The 27989-nt window shown below is 44.3% G+C and overlaps 1 protein-coding gene across 1 annotated transcript in view; it reads left to right on the plus strand.

The window, feature by feature from the left end:
• LOXHD1 (lipoxygenase homology PLAT domains 1) overlaps positions 1-27989 on the plus strand; it is a 146513-nt gene that overhangs the window by 16230 nt on the left and 102294 nt on the right. The window contains exons 4-7 of the mRNA XM_088653195.1: positions 1105-1289; positions 13302-13400; positions 18014-18162; positions 19645-19768. Of these exons, the coding sequence (XP_088509321.1) occupies positions 1105-1289; positions 13302-13400; positions 18014-18162; positions 19645-19768 (557 nt within the window). The remainder of the gene's footprint in view (positions 1-1104; positions 1290-13301; positions 13401-18013; positions 18163-19644; positions 19769-27989) is intronic.

Below are 27989 nucleotides of genomic sequence, written 5' to 3' on the forward strand. Positions count from 1 at the left end.
AGAATGATTGCTCTCCTCTCCCCATGCCCTACTTCTTCCAAACCCCTCCAATCCATTTTTGGGGGGGGGGCACCCATGGGAGAAGAAGGGGTGAAAGCTACAGTGCACAAGCAGACGTCCTTGCACAGGGCCCCAGCCATAATCCCCACTTAGCCCCAAATTCTTGACGTGAAATTCCTGCATTCTGTGTTGTCCCCAGGGATAAGCCATCTGAGCACGTTAAAGGCATCACTTGGAATATAGAAATTTAGGAAGCGGCCTTAAACAAAGTCACACCATTGGTCCATCTAGCTCAGTATTGTTTTCTCCGATCGGCAGCAGCAGATCTCCAGAGTTGCAGACAGGGATCTCTCCTGGATCTAGAGATGCTGAGGATTGAATTTGGGACCTTCCATCCACAGCAGGGGCTCTAATACTCAGCTACTGCCTTTCCCCTATAATGGCACCAAAATATCATATATGTGAGCAAATAGCCCATCATTTGGCGATTCTGCAATGTGAGAATATCCACCTGCCCTTGGAGGGTGTATGACTGGATGAAACCCTTTTAAGGAGCTTAAAAGTTGTGTTTAAATCAAGAGATTAGGAAACTAGTTAAATCAGGCCATTGTTATAAAGAAGAACCCTAGTCTGTCAATGGAGCTGAACTTGATTCATGTTACAACATTACAATGTTACAATATTAATATTGTAATATATATATATATATATATATATATATATATATATATATATATATATATATAATATAATATAACTGCAATATTTGGCAATCATTGTTAATGATTTTTATGCAATTTTACATACATCTTTTCACAAAATCTTTTTGCTTAGGTGAGTTTAAAATTACTGGAATTACACAGAAACATGAAAAACCCAATTATTTTTTAATGTCGTTATTTACCAAGCAAAACTAAATTATATCCATTTAACCAAAATATCTTTTGAAATTCCCAAGTCATGTAACAATTCTTTTAGCGCCCCTCATTTTGGGAATCTGAAAGTTGAATATTTCAGCATGCCCTACTGTTACATTAAACGCGAAGGTGCAGCAACCCCCCTCCCCAAAAAAAACCCAGAGTCTTTTTCTGATCTGTGCAACAGAATTGAACACGACAACACAGGGATGAATGCCAGCTGGTTTCTGGATCGTGTGATAGTGACGGACATGAACAGGCCCCACCTCCGCTTCTACTTCCCGTGCAACAACTGGCTGAGCAAGGATGAGGGTGACGGACTCTATGTCAGAGATCTTATTGGCAGCCTTAACCCCATGGATGTTCCCAAAGGTATGTCATTCCACAAAGTGCTGAACTTACGACTGTGCAGAACAGCGTCAAAATGGGGCAGTTGATGCTGCTGCTGGTTATAAAGTGAAAGAATATGGTAATGAATTAAGTCTTGGGGCAATAATGCCGCCAGGAAATTTAACAGAAGGCAAGGGAGAGCGGGTATGGTTGGTCTTCTGCCGTGGGGTCGCTCTCCTCCTCAAATTTATATCCCACCCTTCCTCCAAAGGATTTCAGGGCAGCAAACATGCCTATACTAAGACCATACAGGTGAAACTTGGAAAATTAGAATATGATCGAAAAGTCATTTATTTCAGTAATGCAACTTAAAAGGTGAAACCAATATATGAGATAGATGCATGACATGCAAAGCAAGCTATGTCAAGCCGTTATTTGTTGTAATTGTAATTATTTTTCGTTAGGCGGGTCAATTATAAATGGAATGTAATTAATGAAATGTAATAGCGATGTTTATTTTTTGTATTATTGTAACTATTTGTTTTATTACTGTGGAATTTCCAAAGAAAGCATTTGTAAAAATTAAAAGAAAAAGAAGAAAATAATAAGTTGCATTACTGAAAAAAATGCACTTTTTGACGATATGCTAATTTCCCAAGTTTCACCTGTACAATTAAAACTTCTAAAACAAGTTAAAAACAACTATCTAAAAACAGTTAAAAATACCTAAAAGCAACTGTACTCAAATTAATAATTTCTGAGTTACCAGGGACAGGACCTTCAGCCTAGGTCAGCAGGACTGTATTGCATTTTTCTCCTAAATGTTAACAGTGAGGGAGACTGGTGCAACTCATTAGGGAAGGCATTCCACAAGCAGGGAGCCACCACCAAGAAGCCCCTGCCATGGGTTAACGCCAACCAGGCATGCATCCAGTGGCAGCACTATCACAGGGGCCTCCCTTGCTGGTCGTAGGTTCTGAGATGGTTAGAATCATAGAATCATAGAGTTGGAAGAGACCACAAGGGCCATCCAGTCCAACCCCCTGCCAAGCAGGAAACACCATCAAAGCATTATTGACATATGCCTGTCAAGCCTCTGCTTAAAGACCTCCAAAGAAGGAGACTCCACCACACTCCTTGGTAGCAAATTCCACTGCCGAACAGCTCTTACTGTCAGGAAGTTCTTCCTAATGTTTAGGTGGAATCTTCTTTCTTGAAGTTTAAATCCATTGCTCCGTGTCCGCTTCTCTGGTGCAGCAGAAAACAATCTTTCTCCCTCCTCCATATGACATCCTTTCATATATTTGAACATGGCTATCATATCACCCCTTAACCTTCTCTTCTCCAGGCTAAACATACCCAGCTCCCTAAGCCGTTCCTCATAAGGCATCGTTTCCAGGCCTTTGACCATTTTGGTTGCCCTCCTCTGGACACGTTCCAGCTTGTCAGTATCCTTCTTGAACTGTGGTGCCCAGAACTGGACACAGTACTCCAAGTGAGGTCTGACCAGAGCGGAATACAGTGGTACTGTTACTTCCCTAGATCTAGATGCTATACTCCTATTGATGCAGCCCAGAATTGCATTGGCTTTTTTAGCTGCTGCATCACACTGTTGACTCATGTCAAGTTTGTGGTCTACCAAGACTCCTAGATCCTTTTCACATGTACTGCTCTCAAGCCAGGTGTCACCCATCCTGTATTTGTGCCTTTCATTTTTTTTTGCCCAAGTGTAGTTCTTTTACATTTCTCCTTGTTAAAATTCATCTTGTTTGGTTTGGCCCAGTTGTCTAATCTGTTAAGGTCATTTTGAAGTGTGATCCTGTCCTCTGGGGTATTAGCCACCGCTCCCAATTTGGTGTCGTCTGCAAACTTGCTCAGGATGCCCTCAAGCCCATCATCCAAGTCATTGATGAAGATGTTGAATAAGACTGGGCCCAAGACAGAACCCTGTGGGAAGGCGCTCTGTTAGGAGCAAATGTGTGCCCAATCTCGCTTCTTCGGGAACTGTTCTTTTCTGTGGTTTCCTCCAAGGATATATGTATTGCAAACACTTGCATCACTTCCAAACCAGTGAAATGCTCCTGGCTTCCCTCAAAGAATCCTGGAAACTTTAGCTTTGCTGTGGAGGGTGCCGCGGATATTGTTTTGGGAATGCTCGCCTGCACTTTACAGAAGTGCAGCTCCCAGGGAAAGGGAATGAGCAATAATCCAGTGTGAGTGTGAAGTTCGCCGCCATGTCGATCCATCATTTTACTTGCCGCAAACCAGGCAGGTGGCTCACAAGCAACACCAGCTATCTATTGGGAGCATGTTACATAGGTATATGTAACACGAGCAGGGAGTCCACCTCCCCCTGGTGTCAAAGACTTGTGAAAATGGAGCCCGCAACACTCAGGTCAATCATAGTTCATCTCTGTTGGCTAAAAGGTCAGTTCAACGGAGATGAACTTGGAGTACCTCTTCCCAGTTCAGAAAGAGATCAGACTCTTCCTGGAAGGGAACAAAACTCTGATGGGTGGGCAGCTGTTATATTACAAGGGCTGATTGGGATGAAGAAACACCCCGACCAAGCAATAAATAATAATAATAATAATAATAATAATAATAATAATAATAATAATAAATTTTTATTTATATCGCCCTCCCCAGCCAGAACAGGGCTCAGGGCGGCTAACATCAAAATACAGTCGGCAACTCAGTACACTCCAATTAAATAAAACCAAACAAATCTAGCCAAACATCAAGTACCTATCTGGCAAAGGTCCTATCCCCCCCCAAAGTCATCTCAGCTAATGGGGGCTTTCTTCCCAACAGTTGTTTTCCATTTTTGGGCTAACAAAACACTAGCCGCAGTAGTGGCATACATAAATAACCTTTCCCGACACCTGGGAATTTCTGTCTGAGTTATCCCCAACAAAAAGGACTCTGGTTGTTTTTTGGGGGGAAAGTACTTTAAAACATTTTTTTCAGTTCATTATGAATTATTTCCCAATATTCTTTTACCCTTTTACAGGTCCACCACATATGATGGAATGTACCCTCAGTCTCATTACATCTCCAACACTTATCTGATTCAGTCTTATACATCTTAGCAAGAAAGCAGTCTTTATCTTTTTGACAAGTGGGAATGTGTTGCAGGGGTGCTATTGTTCACCACCAGCACCCATTTCCTGCCCCCTGGTTTTCTTTTCCAACAGGGATTCAACATTGAGCATGCTCAGTCTGTCGCCATCGGGCTGGTATAAAGTGGGACTTTTTTTGGTCCCTCTTCTGATGTGGAGGGGGTCATACTTACGTATATACTCCCTCTTGCTTCTTAGTAGCCCCAGATTTTTGGCACTCATTACTTTGATCTGCTGGGATAGCTCAGCTGGTAAAGCATGAGACTGTTAATCCCATGGTTATGGGTTCGAGTCCCATGTTGGGCAAAAAATCCCTGCATTGCAGGAGGTTGAACTAGATGACCCTTGAAGTCCTTCCCAACTTTACAATTCATATATATATATATATATATATATATATATATATAACAATTTATTGATTTCTGAAAAATAACAACAAAAAACAGTAAAAAGGAAAATATCATAAACAGATTAAACCATTTTTTTGGTCAACTTCCCTCCACTCCCCTCTTAGTTGCAATTAATAATATACTTGTTTATGTGTTTATGCACATCCATAAAACCTTATATACTTAACAATCCAATTTTAAAACCTTCTTCATCTTATCACAAGTGGCTTTTAGAAGTTATACTACAGTGGAACCTCGGTTTATGAACACCCGGTTTATGAATTTTCGGTTTACGAATGCCGCAGACCAACCGGAACGGATTAATTCACTTTCCATTACTTTCAATGGGAAAGTTTGCTTCAGTTTATGAACGCTTCAGTTTATGAACAGACTTCCGGAACCAATTACACCCATGTTTCGGGTTAAGTACGCTTCAGGTTGAGTACTCCATGGACCCGTTTGGAACGGATTAATCCACTTTCCATTACTTTCAATGGGAAAGTTTGCTTCAGTTTATGAACGCTTCAGTTTAAGTACTCTGCGGACCATCTGGAACGGATTAATTCACTTTCCATTACTTTCAATGGGAAAGTTCGCTTCAGTTTATGAATGCTTCAGTTTATGAACAGAATTCCGGAACCAATTGTGTTCATAAACCGAGGTACCATTGAAATGTAAAAGTCTGTACACAAAGCTTGAAAAATACACTTTGAGCAATTATCCTTTTTTGTAACAATATGTCCTGCATAGTTCAGTAATTTATTTTGCCAATCTTCTTTATTTTCTTCTTCATCTTCTTTGGCCGAGGCTTCTTCCTCCTTCCATAGGGGCTGGCTGGTCTTGGCCTGGCATCCAGTCTCGCGTATCGGAGCAGAATCTTTCGTTCAAACAATCCATCATGTCCTGTACATCTCAATATAATAACATCATTTTTTAAAAAACAACAATCATTTCCTACATTTTCTTTGAATCTTTATATGTCTTTTCCCAGGCCTTTTTGACAATTTTACATCGCCACCACATAGCGGAGCATCTTAAACCTTTTGCCCCCCCCTTTTTGTTTCTGCTCTAACACAGTCAAAGCCTCCCACCAACTTTACTATTCTGATTCTATGCAGGGCACATCTAATGCCAAGCCTAATTCCACTCTGCTGCCTGGTGTCTCACAAACAACTATGCAGAGGGTTGCGTCGGGAAACTGGGCAACAGTGCACAATTTATGACCCAGCATAAGCAAGGATTATACAGTGGGTTGGCTGGAGTTTGCGAAGGATCTGCCTCTATGAGCTCTGGCTGTCATTTGGTTGAGTTCACATTTGCTGATTCCATCCGTCTAATCCACGCAAGGCATCTAGCAGCTGGGCTGATTTGCACCGAGCGGCTCTTGCCAAACCGACAAGCTGGAGTTGGAGAACCGCATGGCTTTGAACATGCCCAGTGGCACAGTTGGCGAGCCATGGGGGCAGCAAACTGGATGCCTTGCCTGGTTGGAAGGCAAAAGGGCTTCCAATTTTCTAAAGCCCTATTTTTAGAGAGCTGCATCTTTAGCAAATACCTTCAGCAAATGAGAGCTCAAATGTGCAGAAAGGCTTTGGTCATTACTTAAAGCTGCCATCCTTATCAAAGTTTGTAAAATGATGTATGGGGAAAGTGGATAGAGAGACTCGAAACTCGTGGCCCTACCAATCAAGCTGAATGTTGGAAGATTCAGGACAGATCAAAGAAAGCACTTCATCACTCAGCGTGTCGTTAAACTGTGGAACCCACTGCCACATGAGGCAGTGATGGCCACCAAGTTGGACGGCTTTAAAAGAGGATAAAAAGGTAAAGGTACCCCTGACCCTTAGGTTCAGTCGTGGACGACTCTGGGGTTGCGGTGCTCATTTCGCTCTACAGGCCGAGGGAGCTGGCGTTTGTCCACAGATAGCTTCCGGGTCATGTGGCCAGCATGACTAAGCTGCTTCTGGCGAACCAGAGCAGCGCACAGAAACGCTGTTTACCTTCCCGCTGTAGCGGTACCTATTTATCTGCTTGCACTTCATGCTTTCGAACCGCTAGGTTGGCAGGAGCTGGGACAGAGCAATGGAAGTTCACCCCATCTCGGGGATTCGAACTGCCAACCTTCTGATCGGCAAGCCCTAGGCTCTGTGGTTTAGACCACAGCGCCACCCCAGATAAATGTTGAAGATGTGCATTAAATAAGGCAGATTTCATACATATCTCTCGGAACTGGTATCAAATAGAAACATTCTGGAAATTGGTTCAGGTTAATAATATCTCTGGCATGTTAGGATAATATATACCCTTGGAAGCTAAAAATATCTCTGCTTGGTTTTCTCAAAGATGTTGTTTCGGAAAATAACCCAGAAATAGCTTTCAACTTTATAACAGCTGCTAAGATTATAGTAACTAAAAGGGGGGGATGAAAACTCCTAATATCTGAATGGAATGAGAAAATTTGGAGCATAGTAACGAGGATTAAGCTAACCTATTATAAAACAATACATATAAACTAGCCTAACAGGTATATAGAAAAATGGGTGGTTTTTTTCAATGTTTTGAACAAGTTCAACAATAACGTTCAACCTTATGCTGCTTTCAAGCTATTGTAACAGTATCTCTTTATGCTGTTTGGTTGATTTATAAAATAAAATGTACTGTATATATTAATAAGGAAAGGAAGCGAAAGGAAAGTCCGATGCTGTAAAGAAAAATATTGCATAGGAACCTGGAATGTAAGAACCATGAATGGAGGTAAGCTGGATGTGGTCAAAAATGAGATGACAAGAATAAATATTGACATCCTGGGCATCAGTGAACTAAAATGGAAGGGAATGGGCGATTTCAGTTCGGGTGACTATCATATCTACTACTGTGGGCAAGAATCCTGTAGTAGAAATGGAGTGGCCCTCATAGTCAACAAAAGAGTGGCAAAAGCTGTAATGGGATGCAGTCTCAAAAATGACAGAATGATCTCGATACGAATCCAAGGCAGACCTTTTAACATCACAGTAATCCAAGTTTATGCACCAACTACCGGAGCTGAAGAAAGTGAAATTGACCAATTCTATGAAGACCTACAACACCTTCTAGAAATGACACCAAAGAAGGATGTTCTTCTCATTACAGGGGATTGGAATGCTAAAGTAGGGAATCAAGAGATAAAAGGAACAACTGGCAAGTTTGGCCTTGGAGTTCAAAATGAAGCAGGGCAAAGGCTAATAGAGTTCTGTCAAGAGAACAAGCTGGTCATCACAAACACTCTCTTCCAACAACACAAGAGACGACTCTACACATGGATATCACCAAATGGGCAGCATCGAAATCAGATTGATTATATTCTCTGCAGCCAAAGATGGAGAAGCTCTATACAATCAGCAAAAACAAGACCTGGAGCTGACTGTAACTCAGATCATCAGCTTCTTATAGCAAAATTCCAGCTTAAACTGAAGAAAGTAGGAAAAACCACTGGGCCAGTAAGATACAATCTGAATCAAATCCCTTATGAATACACAGTGGAAGTGAGGAACAGGTTTAAGGATTTAGATTTGGTGGACAGAGTGCCTGAAGAACTATGGATGGAGGCTCGTAACATTATACAGGAGGCAGCAACGAAAACCATCAAAAGGAAAAGGAAATGCAAGAAAGCAAAATGGCTGTCCAACGAGGCCTTACAAATAGCGGAGGAGAGGAGGCAAGCAAAATGCAAGGGAGATAGGGAAAGATACAGGAAACTGAATGCAGATTTCCAAAAAACAGCAAGGAGAGACAAGAGGGTCTTCTTAAATGAGCAATGCAAAGAAATAGAGGAAAACAATAGAATGGGGAACACCAGAGATCTGTTCAAGAACATTGGAGATATGAAAGGAACATTTCGTACAAAGATTACCATAATCAAGGACAAAAGTGGTAAGGACCTAACAGAAGCAGAAGACATCAAGAAGAGGTGGCAAGAATACACAGAGAAATTAAACCAGAAAGACATGGAGGTTTCATACACCCCAGGTAGTGTGGTTGCTGACCTTGAGCCAGACATCTTGGAGAGTGAAGTCAAATGGGCCTTAGAAAGCACTGCTAATAACAAGGCCAGTGGAAGTGATGATATTCCAGCTGAACTATTTAAAATTTTAAAAGATGATGCTGTTAAGGTGCTACACCCAATATGCCAGCAAGTTTGGAAAACTCAGCAATGGCCAGAGGATTGGAGAAGATCAGTCTACATCCCAATTCCAAAGAAGGGCAGTGCCAAAGAATGCTCCAACTACCGCACAATTGCGCTCATTTCACACGCTAGCAAGGTTATGCTTAAAATTCTACAAGGCAGGCTTAGGCAGTATGTGGACCGAGAACTCCCAGAAGTGCAAGCTGGATTTCGAAAGGGCAGAGGAACCAGAGACCAAATAGCAAACATGCGCTGGATTATGGAGAAAGCTAGAGAGTTCCAGAAAAACGTCTACTTCTGCTTCATTGACTATGCAAAAGCCTTTGACTGTGTCGACCACAGCAAACTATGGCAGGTTCTTAAAGAAATGGGAGTGCCTGATCACCTCATCTGTCTCCTGAGAAATCTCTATGTGGGACAAGAAGCTACAGTTAGAACTGGATATGGAACAACTGAGTGGTTCAAAATTGGGAAAGGAGTACGACAAGGTTGTATATTGTCTCCCTGCTTATTTAACTTATATGCAGAATTCATCATGCGAAAGGCTGGACTAGATGAATCCCAAGCCGGAATTAAGATTGCCGGAAGAAATATCAACAACCTCAGATATGCAGATGACACAACCTTGATGGCAGAAAGCGAGGAGGAATTAAAGAACCTTTTAATGAGGGTGAAAGAGGAGAGCGCAAAATATGGTCTGAAGCTCAACATCAAAAAAACCAAGCTCATGGCCACTGGTTCCATCACCTCCTGGCAAATAGAAGGGGAAGAAATGGAGGCAGTGAGAGATTTCACCTTCTTGGGCTCCTTGATCACTGCAGATGGTGACAGCAGTCACGAAATTAAAAGACGCCTGCTTCTTGGGAGAAAAGCAATGACAAACCTAGACAGCATCTTAAAAAGCAGAGACATCACCTTGCCGACAAAGGTCCGTATAGTTAAAGCTATGGTTTTCCCAGTAGTGATGTATGGAAGTGAGAGCTGGACCATAAAGAAGGCTGATCGCCGAAGAATTGATGCTTTTGAATTATGGTGCTGGAGGAGACTCTTGAGAGTCCCATGGACTGCAAGAAGATCAAACCTATCCATTCTTAAAGAAATCAGCCCTGAGTGCTCCCTGGAAGGACAGATCGTGAAGCTGAGGCTCCAATACTTTGGCCACCCACCTCATGAGAAGAGAAGAATCCTTGGAAAAGACCCTGATGTTGGGAAAGATTGAGGGCACTAGGAGAAGGGGACGTCAGAGGACAAGATGGTTGGACAGTGTTCTCGAAGCTACGAACATGAGTTTGACCAAACTGCGGGAGGCAGTGCAAGACAGGAGTGCCTGGCGTGCTGTGGTCCATGGGGTCACGAAGAGTCGGACACGACTAAACGACTAAACAACAATATATTTAAAAAGAGGGTTGGATGAATTCATGGAGGATAAGGCTGTCAATGGCTACCAGCCACGATGGCTTTGCCCTGTCTCCACAGTCGGAGGCAGGAATGCTTCTGAATATGAGTTGCTGGAAACTGCAGGACAGTAATTCAGCACTGGACTGTGGGCCTAAATTCAATCTACCAGGCCCCTTTATATGGCCATTTCTAGGAAACTCCGCCCTCTCACCAATCGCGTGACATAATTTGATGTCACCTGTCAATAATTTTGATTGGCTGTCCACTTCCCACACTATCCATGGCCCTCGGGGTGAGACACCATTTTACATATTTATGTGAATTTTACTTATTTGCAGTTGCCCCTAAGGCTAAGGAGGAATTGAAAGCAAACTACTTAAATGTGCAGAAAATGAGTAAAAATATATAATTTCTTTGTTGTGCTGAGCTGAGCTTTTTTTGTGTGCTTAGCTGCTTTACTTTCCCTTCAGTGGCCTTTAGCTCCACCCATTTTTGCTGTTGGCTCCACCCATCACCAGAATGCGGGCCCCTGGAAATTTCTCCAGATTTGAATCTGGCCTTTGGGCTGAAAGCGGTTCCACACACCTGCGGCAATTGCTCTCTCCCTTCCTTCCATTTCTGTTTGCAAGAATCCGAAAAACAAATCTGTGGCATGCTGAAGGGACAAAGATATTTTGCAGATCCCTAGACATGTATTTGGACGTGATTCCTGGCGAATCAGTCTTCTCCATCTGTTTGCATTTCGACCCTTTTCTGCTGCTGCTGCTGCTTCTTGCTGGTTGCCAAGATGTCGGGGTGCGTGTGAAACCAGGAACCGGTCCAAGCTTAATTAGCCTCTCCTTCCTGCCAGATTTAGTCAATGATGCCACTAAACAGGTCTTCCGAGGGAAGCAGAGAAACTCACACAGCCCTTCCAGGCACAAGAATTACTTGCCTCGCTCTTCCACTGTTACTTCTTACAGACATATAGTTTCATTCCCTCCCAGCTGGCTTCATGCCTGGCGCTGCTGGAGAAATTTAAAGGGATCCCTAGACCGGAAGCATCCCTCCCAGGAACCCCAAAGAGAAAGATGTAGGCTCCAGGTGAAATATTGAAATAAAAATACACATAGGGGCAGACTCAACAATAATGAGGAGGCTGTGAAGAACCACATCCGAAGCAACGTGGTTTTTTTTATACACTTCCAGATTACATACGTGATTTCTATTCACCAATCAAGGGATTGCAGCAATCTTAACATTTGCAACCCAATAGCATCACCCTGAACCAATCAAATTTGTTTGACTCTTTAGACCAGCCCTCATCATCATATCATGTGATTGCATATAATCATTCCTCGATTTCTTTCTTTATTAAGACTTTGATGAAATTTTCCTGTTCATTTCCTAGCCAATGTGTTTCCAACCAGCAGAGGGAGCAGACACACTGTGCTATGGGAATTGTCCAAAAAGGGGTGGTTAGAACTAGTCAATGCACCTCTGCTTTCACCCATGGTCTCCTCTCACAACTTGCTTGTAGCCATCTACAAGAGGAAGACCATTTTTTTTAGAGGTGAAGCTGAGCATCTATATCTCCTCCCGTTCCTGCGAAGCCATTGCTACAGGATGATTAGAACCTTACAATGGATTCTAGAGATTCATGCAAAGTTGGGCTGTTCCAGCTCTGGCCCGGAGTCTAGAGAATGCACAAATGATGACTATCTTTGCATTGAGTAATGGATCTATTGTTCACGAGTAAGCCACTAACATATGAATGAGGTTTTTTTGTGTTGCCTCGGGCTTCTTTGTCATCATCTTTATTAATAGCCAACTCTCCAATTTTTTTTTAAAAGTTTTTTTTAAAATTAAATTTCTGTTTTACATTTTGGAATATTCACTTAAACAACCTTAAAATATAAATCACTTCCCTTCCTCTCTTTCCATGGCTCTTTTTGCACAACATAAATCCCTGCATATTTTATATAAACTAAACCATTCAGCATTCCATTATTACATCCATCAAAACTGATTCACACTGTTGAATTTATCTTAATGCTGCCCACGTTTTCAAAAAAAAACACAATTTTCCTCCATATATTCAATAAACATACTCCAATTTTCTTTAAACATATGTTCTTCTTCTCTTACACTGTATGTTAGGTCCACAAACTGCACATATTCCATCAATTTAAGTTGCTAATCTTCTTTAGCTGGGACTTTAGGTTGCTTGTTTTCCATTTTTGGGCTACCAAAACACGAGCTGCGGTAGTGGCATACATAAATAATGTTATGTACTAAGCTTGGATCCTAGAACAATAGGCAAGTAGGATCCTAGAATGCAACAGGAGAAGCTTGGCTTGCATGAGAAGACCAATCAGGCTCCAGGGAGAAGTTAATCAGCCTATTAGGCTGGTAGGATCGTAGAATGCAACAACTGATTGGCCTGCAGGAAAAGACCAATCAGGCTCCAGGAGGGAAGCCGAATCAGCCAATCAGATGGGACTCATTGTGTAAATGATTTATATATATAAAAGCCTGAGGATGGGGGGGGGGGCATTTCATTCACTGTTTTTCAAGCTGCAATAAAGAGCATGAAGTCACTACAGGACTCAGAGTATATTTCAAATATAACCTTTTCCAACACCTGGGCCACCTCTCCAAGTTCTGAAAGGTGCCTTATTGATGCACAAGATGGTGGTATCAGCTGACTTGAGGGAATCCTGAGGTTAACAAAATAACAAAGAAATCTTTTCTTTTCTTTTTAATGCCAGTAAGGAACTTCAAAACATGACCCAATGAGGGCAGTGTGGCCAGGGAATGCTAACTGGTACTGTTGGAGTAAAAACATATATAGTCAGGGGTAGGGGAATTGAATGGAGGAGCTGTGTTCCTGAAGATCATCACCCCATACTGCAACATTTTGTTGCAGTTCCAACTCATTATGCATCTGAGAATCTTTATCCCTGATAATGAGATAATGTGTTTTTGCTCTCTCTCTTTGCAGTGAACAAATATGTGGTCAAAGTTTTTACCGGAGATCTAAGTGGCAGTGGAACAGATGCAGATGTTTTTATTAACCTCTTCGGCCAGAATGGAGACACAGGTAGTATATTGCGAGGAACTGTTTCCTTTGGTCTGCAGCAAACCAAACAGATGAACAACGAAATAATCCACAACCCCCGAGATGTTATTCTGAGAAAGGGGCGTTGCTGTTGGGGATATTCCTGGAAGCTAGCCTAGTGGTTACACGCAGCTTTTCTCAAACTTGGGTTTCCAGCTGTTGTTGGACTACAACTCCCATCATCCCTAGCTAGCAGCCCAGAGGTCAGGGATGAAGGGAGTTGTAGTCCCAAAACAACAGGAAACCCAAGTTTGAAAAACACTGGCACGGTGTTGGACTAGGAGCAGAGGGACTTGGGTTCAAATGCCCACTCCGCCATAAAGCTCACTAGATAATCACCATCTGTTAGCCTAATATAACTTGCAGGGATGTTGTCTTGATACGTATTGTGTGTGAGAGAGCGAGAGCGAGGGGCAGGGGAACTTTAATCCTGTGGGCCAAATGCCTCTCCGTCCTACTCTCAGGAATCCCTTAAATCACCCCCCTCCCCAGCCACACCCCCTCTCCCCAGGGGATGACCTTCACCAGCTCTGCTTTGCACTTGCAGTGTTTTTGCCTGGCTGGAATATGTCCTTGAACTCTGACCATGCCTCTAGGTTTCCTGGATAGAAAGGTGTGTGCTTGTGTGTGCCTAGGAGCCAGCCTGCTGTATAAAGGTAAATTTGCATTCATTACTCCTCCCACTTTTGCCTCTGGCCCCACCCACCGCCGGCCTGTGGCCCCAGCAAGGTTGCCCAGAAGGGAATGTGGCCCTCAGGTGGGAAGAAAAGTTACCTACCTGTCCTCGGAGGAAGGGTGAGATAAAAGGGTAACAAACACAAAACTTTTCCGCCCACTCCCTGTTTCTCAGTTGCTGCTCTTCCCAGTGCTACAATGCCTGTGAGGTGCTCAATGCTGATTGATGCAAGCAGATTGGCATGCAAAGCAAGTGAGCTGAGCACACAGAGCCAAGTTTTGCTCATCAGGAGGAGTGCAGCTGTTCTGCTGGAATTTTTCAGAAATACCCCCCCCCCTGCATGTTTCAGTCCCATATTAAACAACCATCGAGGCAAATTACTTGGTCTCTCAACAGACTAAATAATTTTACTTGATTAAGCACATACCTTTTAGCAGATTATTGATTAACGAATCTATCAATAAAATTTACATGCATTTTGCGTATTGACGTACTTCAAGGCAGGCTCCTCTTTGAGATGCTGAAGAAAAGTGTAGGATGATGATGATGATGATTGATGATAATAATAATATAATACAAAGAAGTTGTTTGTGGCTTAATAAATGAAAGCTACCATGTTTCTCCAAAAATAAGACACCGTCTTATATTTATTTTTCCTCAAAAACACACATGGTGGCTTATTTTCAGGGGATGTCCTATTTTTAAAAAATTAATTATGGTACAGTTTAACCTACAAGGTTAAACTGCCTATCATTATGGCTTATTTTCGGGGTACGGCTTATTTTCGGGGTGAGGCTTATTTTCGGAGAAACACGGTACCACTCACAATTAGGCTATCCCTGTTCATGCCCTGTTATACTAAGACACACCAGAACCAAAACAGCCCCCACTCTCAAAATTTGCAAATTATGCAGTTCATTTGCAGTTCCATTGATTTGCAATGTGCCCTTACAGGTTAAAGAATTGCCTTCCACCAACCATAATTTTTAGTTGTTGAAGTTACTGTTTAAAAGATGAGAGACTTCTGCGTCCAAGCCCCCCCCCCCCAATATAAGGGTGCTTTCTGGGCGGCTATGGAGGGTGGAGCTGAACTGCTTCTCTCCCAGAGGCAGCGCTGCTGCCCCCTGCTGGCTTTTCTCATTGACTTTGTGGGTGCCCAGCCTCCACAGTTATATTATTGCGGGTGCCCAAGCACCCATGGGGACGCGGGTGGCGCTGTGGGTTAAACCACTGTGCCACTTGGGCTTGCCGATTGAAAGGTAGGCGGTTCGAATCCCCGTGACGGGGTGAGCTCCTGTTGTTCAGTCCCAGCTCCTGCCAACTTAGCAGTTCGAAAGCACACCAGTGCAAGTAGATAAATAGGTACCGCTCCGGCGGGAAGGTAAATGGCGTTTCCGTGCGCTGCTCGGGTTTTGCCAGAAGCGGCTTAGTCACGCTGGCCACATGACCTGGAAAAGCTGTCTGCGGAAGTGGACGAATGGCGGCTCCCTCGACCTTTAAAGCGATATGAGTGCTGCAACCCCAGAGTCTTTCGCGACTGGACTCAATGGTCAGGGGTCCCTTTAAGCACCCATGGCCCCCTGGAGTTGGCTGCTGTGCAGGGAGGCCACCAGCAGGAGAGCGTTTAATCTGCCAGAACCTCCCTAGTGCACACAGAGAAAGCTCTGTCAACATGGGCATCTTGTTCACGGTGTTTCACCAGTGGTAATGGTTCCAAACTGGGGCATTTTGAGGACAGCTGGCAGGAGCGAGCCAGCAGTAACTCACACCAAGCAAGCTGGAGTCCACTCTTCATTAGCAACACAGGACTTGCATGGAAGTGTCAGGCATAATGAGCACAGAAACTCAGGCCTTGCCCCCCTATGGATCAGCTGCTGAGACTAAAGGCCCCCGCCTCCCCACAGCCATCCGCGCCTCCTCCTCCGTGTGTTTTGCGTGTGGAGACCCTTTAACCTGGCCTAGAAATAAATTCAAACAGGACTCAAATTTTGGTTTGGTTTTTGGCAGAATTTAGGCCACAACTCTATTGGGTTACAAATCAAGTGAGTAGTTGCATGGGCTCTGGTTTGGCTAGCTACCTGCAGCCCTGCAGGCAGCGCTGACTCTGGGCAGCAACCAGAAGTCAGCCTTGGGTGAGTACCTGTGACAGAGGTAGACAGGGGTGCCTGCCACGCCTCCCCCAGATGAGCCCTGAACCCAGGCTCAGGGCACAACCCCGCTTGGGGAAGACCAACCACGAGTCCTTGGATTCCTTTTAAAGGAATACCCGACGCATAGGGATGGCTAGGCATCCTGCCACCCCTATCAGCATGAACCAGAGCCTATCCGCCAAGCTTACAAGTTGTGACGATTTGCTACGCGGCAGGCGAAACCCAAGTGGCACCAGCCAGTCAGCCAAATGGGGAAAATTCCTGCCATGCCCCTGTCCCAGCGACAGACAACACATGATGGCTAGCAAGATCAAGCACAAGCCCTAAAGATAGGGAGAGGTGGGCGGGTGTTCCGGTGCACTGAGACCCGAAAGAGAAGCTCAGGGTCACGTGCAGCAGATAAATAGTGGTCCCTCTAACTCTTTGATTGGCATGCCCCTAGCCCAATTGCTCCCTGTTAGAGGGACCACCCAATAGGGTGTTGTGGCTGCTCCAATGGTCCCGCCCCAACACCTAGGCCTGATTGCCGGGTCCCACCACAACACATGCCCTCTTGTGAGGGAGGACCCGATTTCCAAGCAATTGGAGACTGTGCCTGCGTGTCTGCCTTTGCCCTGCTTTATGCCTCTCCTGCTTCTGGGAGACCAGTGGGGAAGAGAGCTTGTTGCAGCAGGAGGGGGTATTCTACACAAGATTGACCCCCATCTCTTGGCCTCCCTCCTCTCTTGCTTCTGCTTCTGACTCTGCTTCTGGACCTCTCTCTCTGCCACAGACGGTCTCTGCTTGCTAAACCCTGTTACCTCTTCAGCTTCTGACACCTCCTCCCACTAGTCTTCTCTTTCTTCTCCTTCTGACCACTCACCATCGTCCCTCCACCAATCCCCTGGCTCTGAGCCTTCTTCCCTTGGGGGTTCCCCAGCTGGTTCCTCCCGGTCCATTACAACAGCCAAAAGAAGCCATAAAAATACAATTAAATATCACAAGGCACCTAGCACAGCACATGCTATTGCTACAACAGGCAGGGATATAATTAAGTGGTCCACGAAGACCCTTAGATATCTTCAAGATGTCTGAGTGGGTGGAATAAATGGGAACCACAAGCATTTGCGATCCATATATATATATATATATATATATATATATATTGTTGGGGCCTGTCTTGGCTACCCAAATCAAGCCCTGGATGATGTGATCTTCAATTCAATGTCTCTGAGAGTTCTGTACGGAGGTGGAAGAGCAGCAGTTAGTAGGCAGGAGGCCCTGCTCTGTTCAACTAGCTGTGCTCCTCATACAGTGGTACCTCTATTTACGAATTTAATGCGTTTCGAACACACATTTGTAAGTCAAAAAGAATTGTAAGTCGAATCCCATAGGAATGCATTGGGAGAAAAAATTCGTAAGTAGAAGCAACCCTATCTAAAAATTCGTAAGTAGAAAAAATCCTATCTAAACCGCATCCAAGATGGCGGACAGAGCTCCATTCGTAAGTAGAAACATTCGTAAGTAGAGTTATTCGTAAGTAGAGGTACCACTGTATTTAGATAATCCCAATGTTTCCCACTGCCTGCCAATCACAGAGATGGGATTTGCATGCTCCTGTTGCGTTTGTGCCTGGAAATGGCTCCGATGGCTGACCACATGCAAGGGCCTAGATTAGGCACATGCCTCCGACCCTGAATCTCCCAGCTGAAATCTCTGAGGCCTTCATTCCTGCACTGAACAGTTCCTCATCTGTTTGCCTTTCCCTTTCCATGTCGTTTGCTTCTCAGGAGAGCGGAGGCTGGACAACGACAAGGACAATTTTGAGAAAGGTGCAGAAGACAAGTTTACCCTTGATGCTCCCAACCTGGGAAAGTTGAGGAAGATCACCATAGGCCACAATAACAAGGGAGGCTCTGCTGGGTGGTTCTTGACCAAGGTTTGTGCAGATGAGCTGATTGTTCTCTAGGGGCGTAGGAAGCTGCCTTATACCGTGTTTCTCATATTATAAGACACGTCTTATATTTATTTTTTCCTGAAAAAAACACAGCATGGCTTATTTTCAAGGGATGTCTTATTTTTTAATTAAGTACCGGTACCGGTATCTGTACAGACCACAGACCTGCTCCCACCGGGTCTTCGCGCGCGGCAGGCGAAGGCTGCATCCGGGTCCTGGGGCTGCGCGCGCGGCAGGCGAAGGCTGCATCCGGGTCCTGGGGCTGCGCGCGCGGCAGGTGAAGGCTGCATCCGGGTCCTGGGGCTGCGCGCGCGGCAGGCGAAGGCTGCATCCGGGTCCTGGGGCTGCGCGCGCGGCAGGCGAAGGCTGCATCCGGGTCCTGGGGCTGCGCGCGCTGCGCGCTGAGGCTGCATCCAGGTCCCGGGTGTCCGCGCGCAAAGGCTGCAGCCGGGTCCTGGGGCTGCGCGCTGAGGCTACAGCTGGGTCCCGGGTGTCTGCGCGCGGTGCACAAAGGCTGCAGCCGGGTCTTGGGGCTGTGCGCGCTGCGCGCTGAGGCTGCAGCCGGGTTCTGGGGGTTAACGCGGCAGCAGCAACCCTTCTTTGCCACAGACCTGCTCCCACCACCCGGTACGGCTTATTTTCGAGGTATGCCTTATATTTTTCCACCTCAGGAAAATCCTGCCATGCCTTATTTTGTAGGGATGCCTTAAAATATGAGAAACACGGTAGAAAGTCAGCCACTGGGTCCATCTAGCTCCTTGCAGATTTACATGGACTGGCAACAGTTCCCTGGGATCTCAGAAACAGGTCTTTCCCAGAACTACCTGCAGATGCCAGGGATTGAACCCACCCTTATGAATTGTTAAAGAACCACGGGGAGGGGAGCCCGAGGAAGTCCCCATAGACAATGTGAAAGGAAAAAGGAAGATGAAATATGATTTTGTGTTTATGTTTTGTTTATTTTTTCTCTATTTTTCTTTTGTGTATTGTAATCAGTGTTGTGTTTTTTCATGTGTGTTCTTTTTTCTTTGTATTTTGAAAAACTTTAATAAAAATTATTATAAAAAAATAAAAAATAAAAAAATGAACCCACCTTGACCACCAGCCTGCTGCCACCCATTCCTCTGAGTCCCTCCAAGTAAATTAACACACACACTCTATTTTTGTAAGGAAGGTTGTGGCTCCCCCATTGTTCTCAGGCAAAAGCATAGTGCTTTTGTTGACAGGGCCTTTTCAGTGGTGGTTCCCAGGTTGGGAACCTGTTTGCCCCTCCCCCTCGGGGGTGAGGGCTCTTTGCAGAGAATTGGGGGGGGGTACAAACTCAAGAAACAATAAATAAAGGAAAAGTATGGGCCGTGTGTTTGTTCCCATGAATCCAGCTAAAAGTAGTTGTATTAAATGCTGTGATCTTTCTTGTACCAATCTTCCTCTCCTTGTTCAAATGAGTCTCTGCTCCTGCCCTAGGTTATCATTGAGGACATAGGCAACAAATGTATTTACAACTTCCCATGTGGCCGCTGGTTTGCTCTGGATGAAGATGATGGGAAAATCCAGCGGGATATTCTAGTGGGAGGAACAGAGGCTACAGGTAAATGCATTTGCGGGTAAAAATACTCGTTTGGGCTTGGCCTAAATATTTATCATTCAGGAAAGGGGAACTAATGCAGCTTTTGCAAAAGGGCACAGGAAAAACCACACCTTCCTTCTGTATCCACAACTGGGCATCTTCCTTGAAATGAACATTTCAGGCTGTGCTCTCTGCATCTCCCCAATTTTTTTTAAAGTGGGGGATAACTTCCTGCCTACCATGGAAACAAGGGCTTCTCCTCTACAACAAGGGGATATACCCTTCTGTTACGTGGGGGGCCAGCACAGAGGACTTCTGCATTTAGGTGGGGGGTCCTTGACTACAGCTTTCTTACATTAGATCCACGCAGCATTGTGTATTGCATCTTTTAAACACGGGGCCCACTGGGACTGGTGGGGTGGAAAACAGGGAGGCCAACAGTAGGTGGTGCTAGAGCTAAAGACAGGCAGAGCCAACTGCTTTTAGTTCCCTCTCCATCCTCTTCCCTGTTGAATTCTACAAGGGCAACACTAAGGAGGAGGAAGCAGACAGGATGTAAGCAAGACAGCAGGCAACTGAGGTCTGGATACAGGCTGACTGAGGTTGGTGGACCAGCTGCCACTGCATTGAAAGGCGGCATTTTGGAAACACGGGGGCTTAGTCAGGAGGATTCTTTTCCTCTGTTAATTGATATAACCCCCCCTTTAAAGCCTTCAAAATTTACGGCCACCAACTGCATTCTTGAGGAGCAGATTTCGCAGTTCAGCTATGTACTGCGAGAAGAGCCAGTGTGGTGTAGTGGTTAGAGCATCAGACTAGGGCCTGGCAGAGACCAGGATTCAAACCCCCACTTGGCCATGATGCTCACTAGGTGACCTTGGGGGCCAGTCATTCACTCTCAGACTAACCACCTTGAGCTCCCTTGAGGAACAGGTGGGATATAAATGCAACAAATAAATAAGAAATAAAATAAGCAATAGGTGGTTCGTGACTTGTCTCAGGTCAGTGATGGAGCCTGGAGCACGAATACCTCTGCTAGGTAAATTTGATTTCAGTGGTCCAGGCAGCCGGATCTGCAGGTTTGAAGCAGGAACAGCTGTTGGAGAGGGGCAAAGCCCTGGAGCTGGTCTACAACTGGCATTGCTGCCATATATTGGGATGGTGAGGGTTGGGGCAGGGTGGCAGCAAGGTCAGGGTGTTAGTGAATGTAGCCATGCTGCTGCTGGGTGTGGGAGCCAGGTCTGTGACTCCACACACACCTGCTGGCTGTTCCTGTTTTGAAAGGTACAGAACAGGCTTCTGAATTAGAAAACCCATAAGGGCACCAAGCAAATGCCCTGGTATTTGTTGTGGGAGATACTGCTGCTGGTTTCCCAATTACAGTGGTACCTCTACTTACAAATAACTCTACTTACGAATTTTTCTACTTACAAATGGAGCTCCGTCCGCCATCTTGGATGCGGTTTAGATAGGATTTTTTTCTACTTATGAATTTTTAGATAGGTTTGCTTCGACTTACGAATTTTTTCTCCCAATGCATTCCTCTGGGATTCGACTTACAATTTTTTTCGACTTACAAATGTGTGTTCGGAACGCATTAAATTCGTAAGTAGAGGTACCACTGTACTGGAAAATAAAAAATGCATCCAAGTCAAGGATGCTTTTGATGCTCATTTTGCAGCCGGTTTTAAGATTACGGAGGCAAGCGGTCTCTTCTTTAACCCTGCAGCCACTGTCAAAGATGGCTGGTGGCAGCCCTGTTTCAATTTCATAGTGAAACTGGCAAATCAGAGGAATTCTAGCCCGTTCTCTCTTTTTTCCTCAAAGTTTTTTATTCATTTTATAACAACAAATAATAAAACAATAAACACAATAACACATAAACACAGCACAATACAAAATACACACCAATAAAGAAAAGAAACGAAAATGAAAAAACAAAAAAATATATAATTTTCCATTCTTATTGTTTCCTAACCATTTAAAAAGGACCTCCTCAGATCCCTCCCATCTGTGCTTCATTGTAATTCATCTTTAGTAACTTCTATATTTTAACTCTATACCATACTTTCTATCTTACTTAACATTATTTCTAAATATTCACCCTTTAAAATCATCACCTTATATTGTCTTCACCTTGAACCATAACTCTAAAACTGCAACATATACTACTTCCAAATCTCTCTCAAACAATTAAATATTGCAATGTTTCTTTAAATAGTCTTTAAATTTCTTCCAATCTTCCTCCACCGACTCTCCTCTCTGGTCGCGGATTCTCCCGGTCAGTTCAGCCAGTCCTATATAGTCCATCGTTTTCACCTGCCATTCTTCAACCATTGGTATTTCCTGTGTCTTCCAATTCTTGGCTATCAAAATTCTTGATGCTGTCGTGGCATACAGAAAGAAACATCTTTTTTTGGAATTTCTTTTCCGGCTATACCCAATAAGAAGGCTTCTGGTTTCTTTATAAATGAGTTTTTCAACATTTTCTTTAACTCATTATACATCTTTCCCCAGAAGTCTTTTACTATGGAGCAAGTCCACCACATGTGGTAAAAGGTACCTTCAACAGCTTTACATTAGAATTCTAGCCCGTTCTCGAGGTGACAGAGAGCAGGATTTCTCTCTTTTTAAATATATATATATATATTGATTTTTTCCCCAACAACACAAGATAAAGAAAACATAGCAAAAAGCATAATAGAACAACACAATACACATAATAATACAAACCAAGAAACATAATAACTACACAACATAACAAAATATCAACATTACAGCATTTCAACAAAGACAATAATATGTCTTTGTCGACTTCCTCCATTCCCTCCCAACTATGTTTCTATATATCACTTCCTTAGTACTTTCCAAATCTTGATTCCAATCTTTTCAATACTTCTCAAAACCTATTAATACTCTTAATAACTTATCAATACAATATATATCTTATGTTTATCTCAAAATATAATTCTATTCTAATTAAATCTTAACGAAAAAACAATACCATAATACCACTTAACTAAATCTTAATACACATTACACTTATCTAACTCTCTTCTACAACCTCCTTTTACTTCCAAATCTTTTGCTAAATACTGCTAATCTTACAATTCTTCTCTAAATAAACTTTAAATTTCTTCCAATCTTCTTCCACTGATTCTTCTCCCCGATCCCGGAGTCTCCCAGTCAGCTCGGACAGCTCCATGAATTCTATCAGCTTCATCTGCCAGTCGTCCACCGTCGGTATATCTTCGGTTTTCCAATTCCTTGCTACCGTGTTTCCCCTTTTTTAAGACACCGTCTTATAACTTTTTTCCCTCAAAAAAACACACAGTGGCTTATTTTCAGGGGGTGTCTTTTTTTTTAAAAAAAAGTGCTGGTACAACTGGGACCCACTGGCTCAGGATGCTCGGTGCTCTCTTCTGCACATTGCTGGGCGCGTTGTTGGCGCTGCCAGTTCCGAGCGCCTGCAGGGTGGGGTGGGGGTGGCAGTGCTTTAAACCCCCAACCCTGTAGAAAGCAATGGAAGTTATGGACTGTAACAATCCTTAAGAGGCGCAGGTCTTAAAAAACCCCTGGTATCACCCTTGAAGCACAGCCTTCCAAAGTCAGGGGGGAATAGGTCTGTTTAGACAAAGGAAAGGATCGGGGGTGATTCTGTGCCCTGGGACCCACAGAACTACTTTAAAAATCCCAACCTGGGGGGGGGGGGTCAAATAGTGAAGCCCCATAGCCCTGTAGCAACAGAAGGCACATTCTGAAGCACCCGAGCTGTTCGGTTCCATAAAAAATCCAGGAATTGTAAAATTAACAACAATAATGGGGGGGCACTCTATCCAAAGAGTTAAGAAGGAATGGGAAAGTGTTGAGTTATATATGGAAAAATATGGAAAGGAAAGTTAGTTAAAGATAAAAAATAAATAATTATCGCAAGGGGAAAAATAACATCATAAAGGGTAATAATATTAAATATAAAATAGACAACACAACAGAAAAAGCAAGTATATGACTAAATGAGATCGCACAGGAGTGAGGGAAGTGGGGAGAGAGGGAGGGGGGTAAGGAATGGAAGGAGGCAATGGTTGGAGGAGGGTATAGGGGGATGAATTAAAGGAAAATTAAGACTGAGAAGCGCATGGTTTTTGTTTTTTAAAGATGCAAAGGCTTGCAATCAGCCAAAGTATAGAGCCCAACTTCTAGGAGACTGCGATCTACTTGCGGATTTATAAACTGGAGGTGATCTACCCCCGTTATATTGGTGTTCAGGTCAGAGTTGTTTTTAGAGAGAGGAAATATCCCATTTTTGAGGTTAAAGTAAAAGTTCCTGACCTTTTTTTTATAATGAGGAAATGCTGCTAAAACTCCGTTCTTCATTCCACGAAGGGGAGAGGGGGCGGGGCCGGGTGCTCAAAGACAAAAGAAATGGAAAAGGAGATAGCGATCAAATCCAGCCTCGCATTCATGCAGCCGTCGGGAGAGGCAGGGGCTGCAGCCGAGTGCTGCTTCACAAACAAACGGGGGAAAGTGCTTAGAACCCAGAGAATCCAGCTGAAAAACACGAAGCAGCAACAGCAATTGCACACACACCATCCCAAGCCAGCACAGTAACCAAGTCCCAAAAGCAAGAAAGGACTCAGCAAACACTGCTGCGGCCGGCGTTGCTGCTGCTGACTCGGGGAGCTCAGTGATCTCTTCCGCACAGCGCCTATCACTATGGCTTATTTTCGGGGTACGGTTTATATTTCTCAAATGCTTAGAAATGCTGCTATGGCTTATTTTATGACTACGCCTTAAAAAGGGGGAAACACGGTAGTACAATTCTAGCTGCAATTGTGGCATACAGAAAAAACCTAATATCTTTCTTGGGTAATTCCTCTCTAATTATCCCAAGTAAAAAAGCTTCTGGTTTCTTAACAAATGTGTTTTTCAACACTTTCTTCAATTCATTACAAATCTTGTCCCAGAAATGCTTTACTTGAGGACATGTCCACCACATATGGTAAAAGGTTCCATCCACATTCTTGCATTTCCAACATTTGTTCTCCTGTTTATGATAAACCTTAGCTAGCTTTACCAGTGTAAGGTACCACCTATACATCATCTTCACCATATTTTCTTTCATTACATCTTCATATGAGAGCAGGATTTCTCTTGCCCGATCAGAACCTTATGAGAACCTTATGATAGCCATGTTCAAATATTTAAAAGGATGTCATATAGAGGAGGGAGAAAGTTGTTTTCTGCTGCTCCAGAGAAGCGGACACGGAGCAATGGATTCAAACTACAAGAAAGAAGATTCCACCTAAACATTAGGAAGAACTTCCTGACAGTAAGAGCTGTTTGGCAGTGGAATTTGCTACCAAGGAGTGTGGTGGAGTCTCCTTCTTTGGAGGTCTTTAAGCAGAGGCTTGACAGCCATCTGTCAAGAATGCTTTGATGGTGTTTCCTGCACGGCAGGGGGTTGGACTGCATGGCCCTTGTGGTCTCTTCCAACTCTATGATTCTATGATTCTATGACTCAGCGCCTTCTTCTCGACATTTTGCCGTTAAGCTGAGAAGGCAAAGTTTGCTCTTGCAAAGGTGCCTTCAGGACAACCTCCCCCCCCAACCAAAGGTTGCTGATGCTCTGAAGGCCACCCAGGGCTTCCTGCCACCTGGGGAGAAGGGCAGGGGGTGGGGAAAACAGGCCATCAAACAATATTCCAGGCCTCAAGGCATCTGGGCAAGCAGCGGGCATGCTGGGGGGTGGGATGCTTTATCCAGGCTTCTTCTAGTGGAGTCACAGCCTCTATCATGTGAGGCACCCTTTCGGAATGGTTTAATTATTGATTTGAGCAATGGGTAGAAAAGCTGTTGCTGGTGTGCTCCACACCCATTGGTTTTATGCTTTGGATTCTTGGCTGGGGGGGCCAGCATATTTGAAAATGAGATCCTAGATGTTTAAATACAGATTTCCTGCCTCCTTTTAAACGCATGGCTTTGGAAACACTGGGCTGAGTGTGCTCCCTTCGGCTGTCTCCCGGGATGGATGCATTTCTCTCCCTCCCGAAAGATGAGCATGAGGGTAGCTCTGCACTGAGTATTATTTATTCAACCTGCTTAGTGTCATCATGCGGCTTTCGGCATCGTTGAACTGCTGCTCAGGTCCCCCTCTTTCCCCGCTAGTGTGCAATAGAGGCTATCACTGTTAAGACCTCCTGCCGTGGGCCTTTCAATGTTATATGCAATTTAACAAGGTGAAATCTTTGCGGAAGGAAAACTACCGTATTTACAGTACGCCGCAGGCAGCCTTGAAACAACAGAAGCCCCCGCAAGGACAAGCCTGGTTCCTGCATTTTACTTAAACCCCAGTTGCGGCTGGTAGTTGCAACTGCTGTCGTTAGCCCCGAGCTTTGCTGCAAAATCAGCCTCGGAGGATTCACACATGTAAAGCACATGACTGTCATGGAGTTCTCCTCAGTATTGATCCAGAGTCGATTACAATGTATAGTTACAGGGAACCAGGCAGAGGGCCTTCTCGGTAGCGGCACCCACCCTGTGGAACGCCCTCCCACCAGATGTCAAAGAGAACAACAATTACCAGACCTTTAGAAGGCATCTTAAGGCAGCTCTGTTTAGGGAAGCTTTTAATGTTTGATGGATTTCTGTATTTTAATGTTTTGTTGGAAGCCGCCCAGAGTGGCTGGGGGAACCCGGCCAGATGGGTGGGGTATAAATTATTATTATTATTATTATTATTATTATTATTATTATTATCATTAGAGTAAAAACTTAAAACACGTTGCAGGATTCCCAAAAAATAGACCAGAGGTAATTATATTTCATCCAGCAGAGCTTTACTGCTACTGAAGGCAAATAAGCATAATGGTCACAAATCTAATATATTCAGGATTGGCACTGTCCATAAGAAATCCAGTTGCAGCAGACTTAAACTTACAGTAACTTATAATAAGTCTAAACCTTAACACTAAGCATATTATGTACAGAACACCACACCAGACGGAAAAGAGATAGAAAGTGAAAGTGAAACCCAGGCTCCTTTTGGCTCTACTTTCATAGTCAGCATGACCTTGACAGAAAGAGATAATAGAACCACTTTAAACCAGCTGTGCTCAGCTTCTCTGAAGGAATAACCCAAGCACCAGGAACCTCCTGCTTGTTTCTTTCACACAGAGAAGCTTCCAGAAGCTTCCAGAACTCTCTTGAATTAAATAGAATAGGAAAGATCTCTACACATCAGGTCAATACTTTTTGTACCAAGAAATGCATACTGACAAGCCCTCCCCCCCCCCAACAAAAAAAAGAATCAAGGGAATTGTAGTTTGTAAAAGGTGCTGGAGGTTGTAGTTCTCTGAGGGGCAACTACAGTTCCCAGGATTCTTTGGGGGAACTTTCATGCTTTAAACGTGTGTTGGCTATGATTTAAATGTATGGTGTTTTGTGACCTACGCATCTGTTGGAAGGGTTGGGTGCTAGTTGAAGCCCAGTTATGGTTTTGAAGAGGACTAGTCTTCCTGGCACCCCAGATAAACAGTTTCTTTGGCGACCCCTTTATTCACCTGCTTATTTATTTGTTGCATTTGTATCCTGCCTTTTTCTCTCCACGGTGGCCTACATAGTTCTCCTCACTCCTCATCCAATGCTCACAACAACCCTGTGGTGTAGGTTGGGCTGGGAGGCAGTAGCTGGGGCGAGATCGCCCATTGAGGTTCATGGCTGAGTCTCAAGGACTGGCTGGATGAGCAGTTGGAGCCCCCTGCCCAAGAGCCCCCCAGGGAGGACACAGAAGTGGGACACTGAGGAGCTGGTGGGACACTGAGGAGCAGTCTGTGGAAGAAAAGAGCTGGGAGGTGCTAGAAGCAGGGGGGGTGAGCGATCAAGAGGGGCCAGGAGAAGGAGGGTCACCCAGGATTGTCCCTGCTACACAACAGCAGGGCAGTCCCAGTACTGCTGTCTCTCCTCCCCCTCTGACTCCCTGCATGATGCTGAGCAATAATAACAATAATTTTTAATTTATAGCCCGCCCATCTGGCTGGGTTTCCCACAAAATATTAAAATACAATGGTCCGTTAAATATTAAAAGCTTCCCTAAACAGAGCTGTCTTCAGATGTCTTCTAAAAGTCTGGCAGATGTTTTTCTCTTTGACATCTGGTGGGAGGGCGTTCCACAAGGCGGGTGCCACTACCAAGAAGGCCCTCTGCCTGATTCCCTGTAACTTGGCTTCTTGCAGCGAGGGAACTG

This window comes from Zootoca vivipara, chromosome 10, assembly GCF_965207765.1.
Source record: "Zootoca vivipara chromosome 10, rZooViv2.hap1.1, whole genome shotgun sequence".
Taxonomy (NCBI): domain Eukaryota; kingdom Metazoa; phylum Chordata; class Lepidosauria; order Squamata; family Lacertidae; genus Zootoca; species Zootoca vivipara.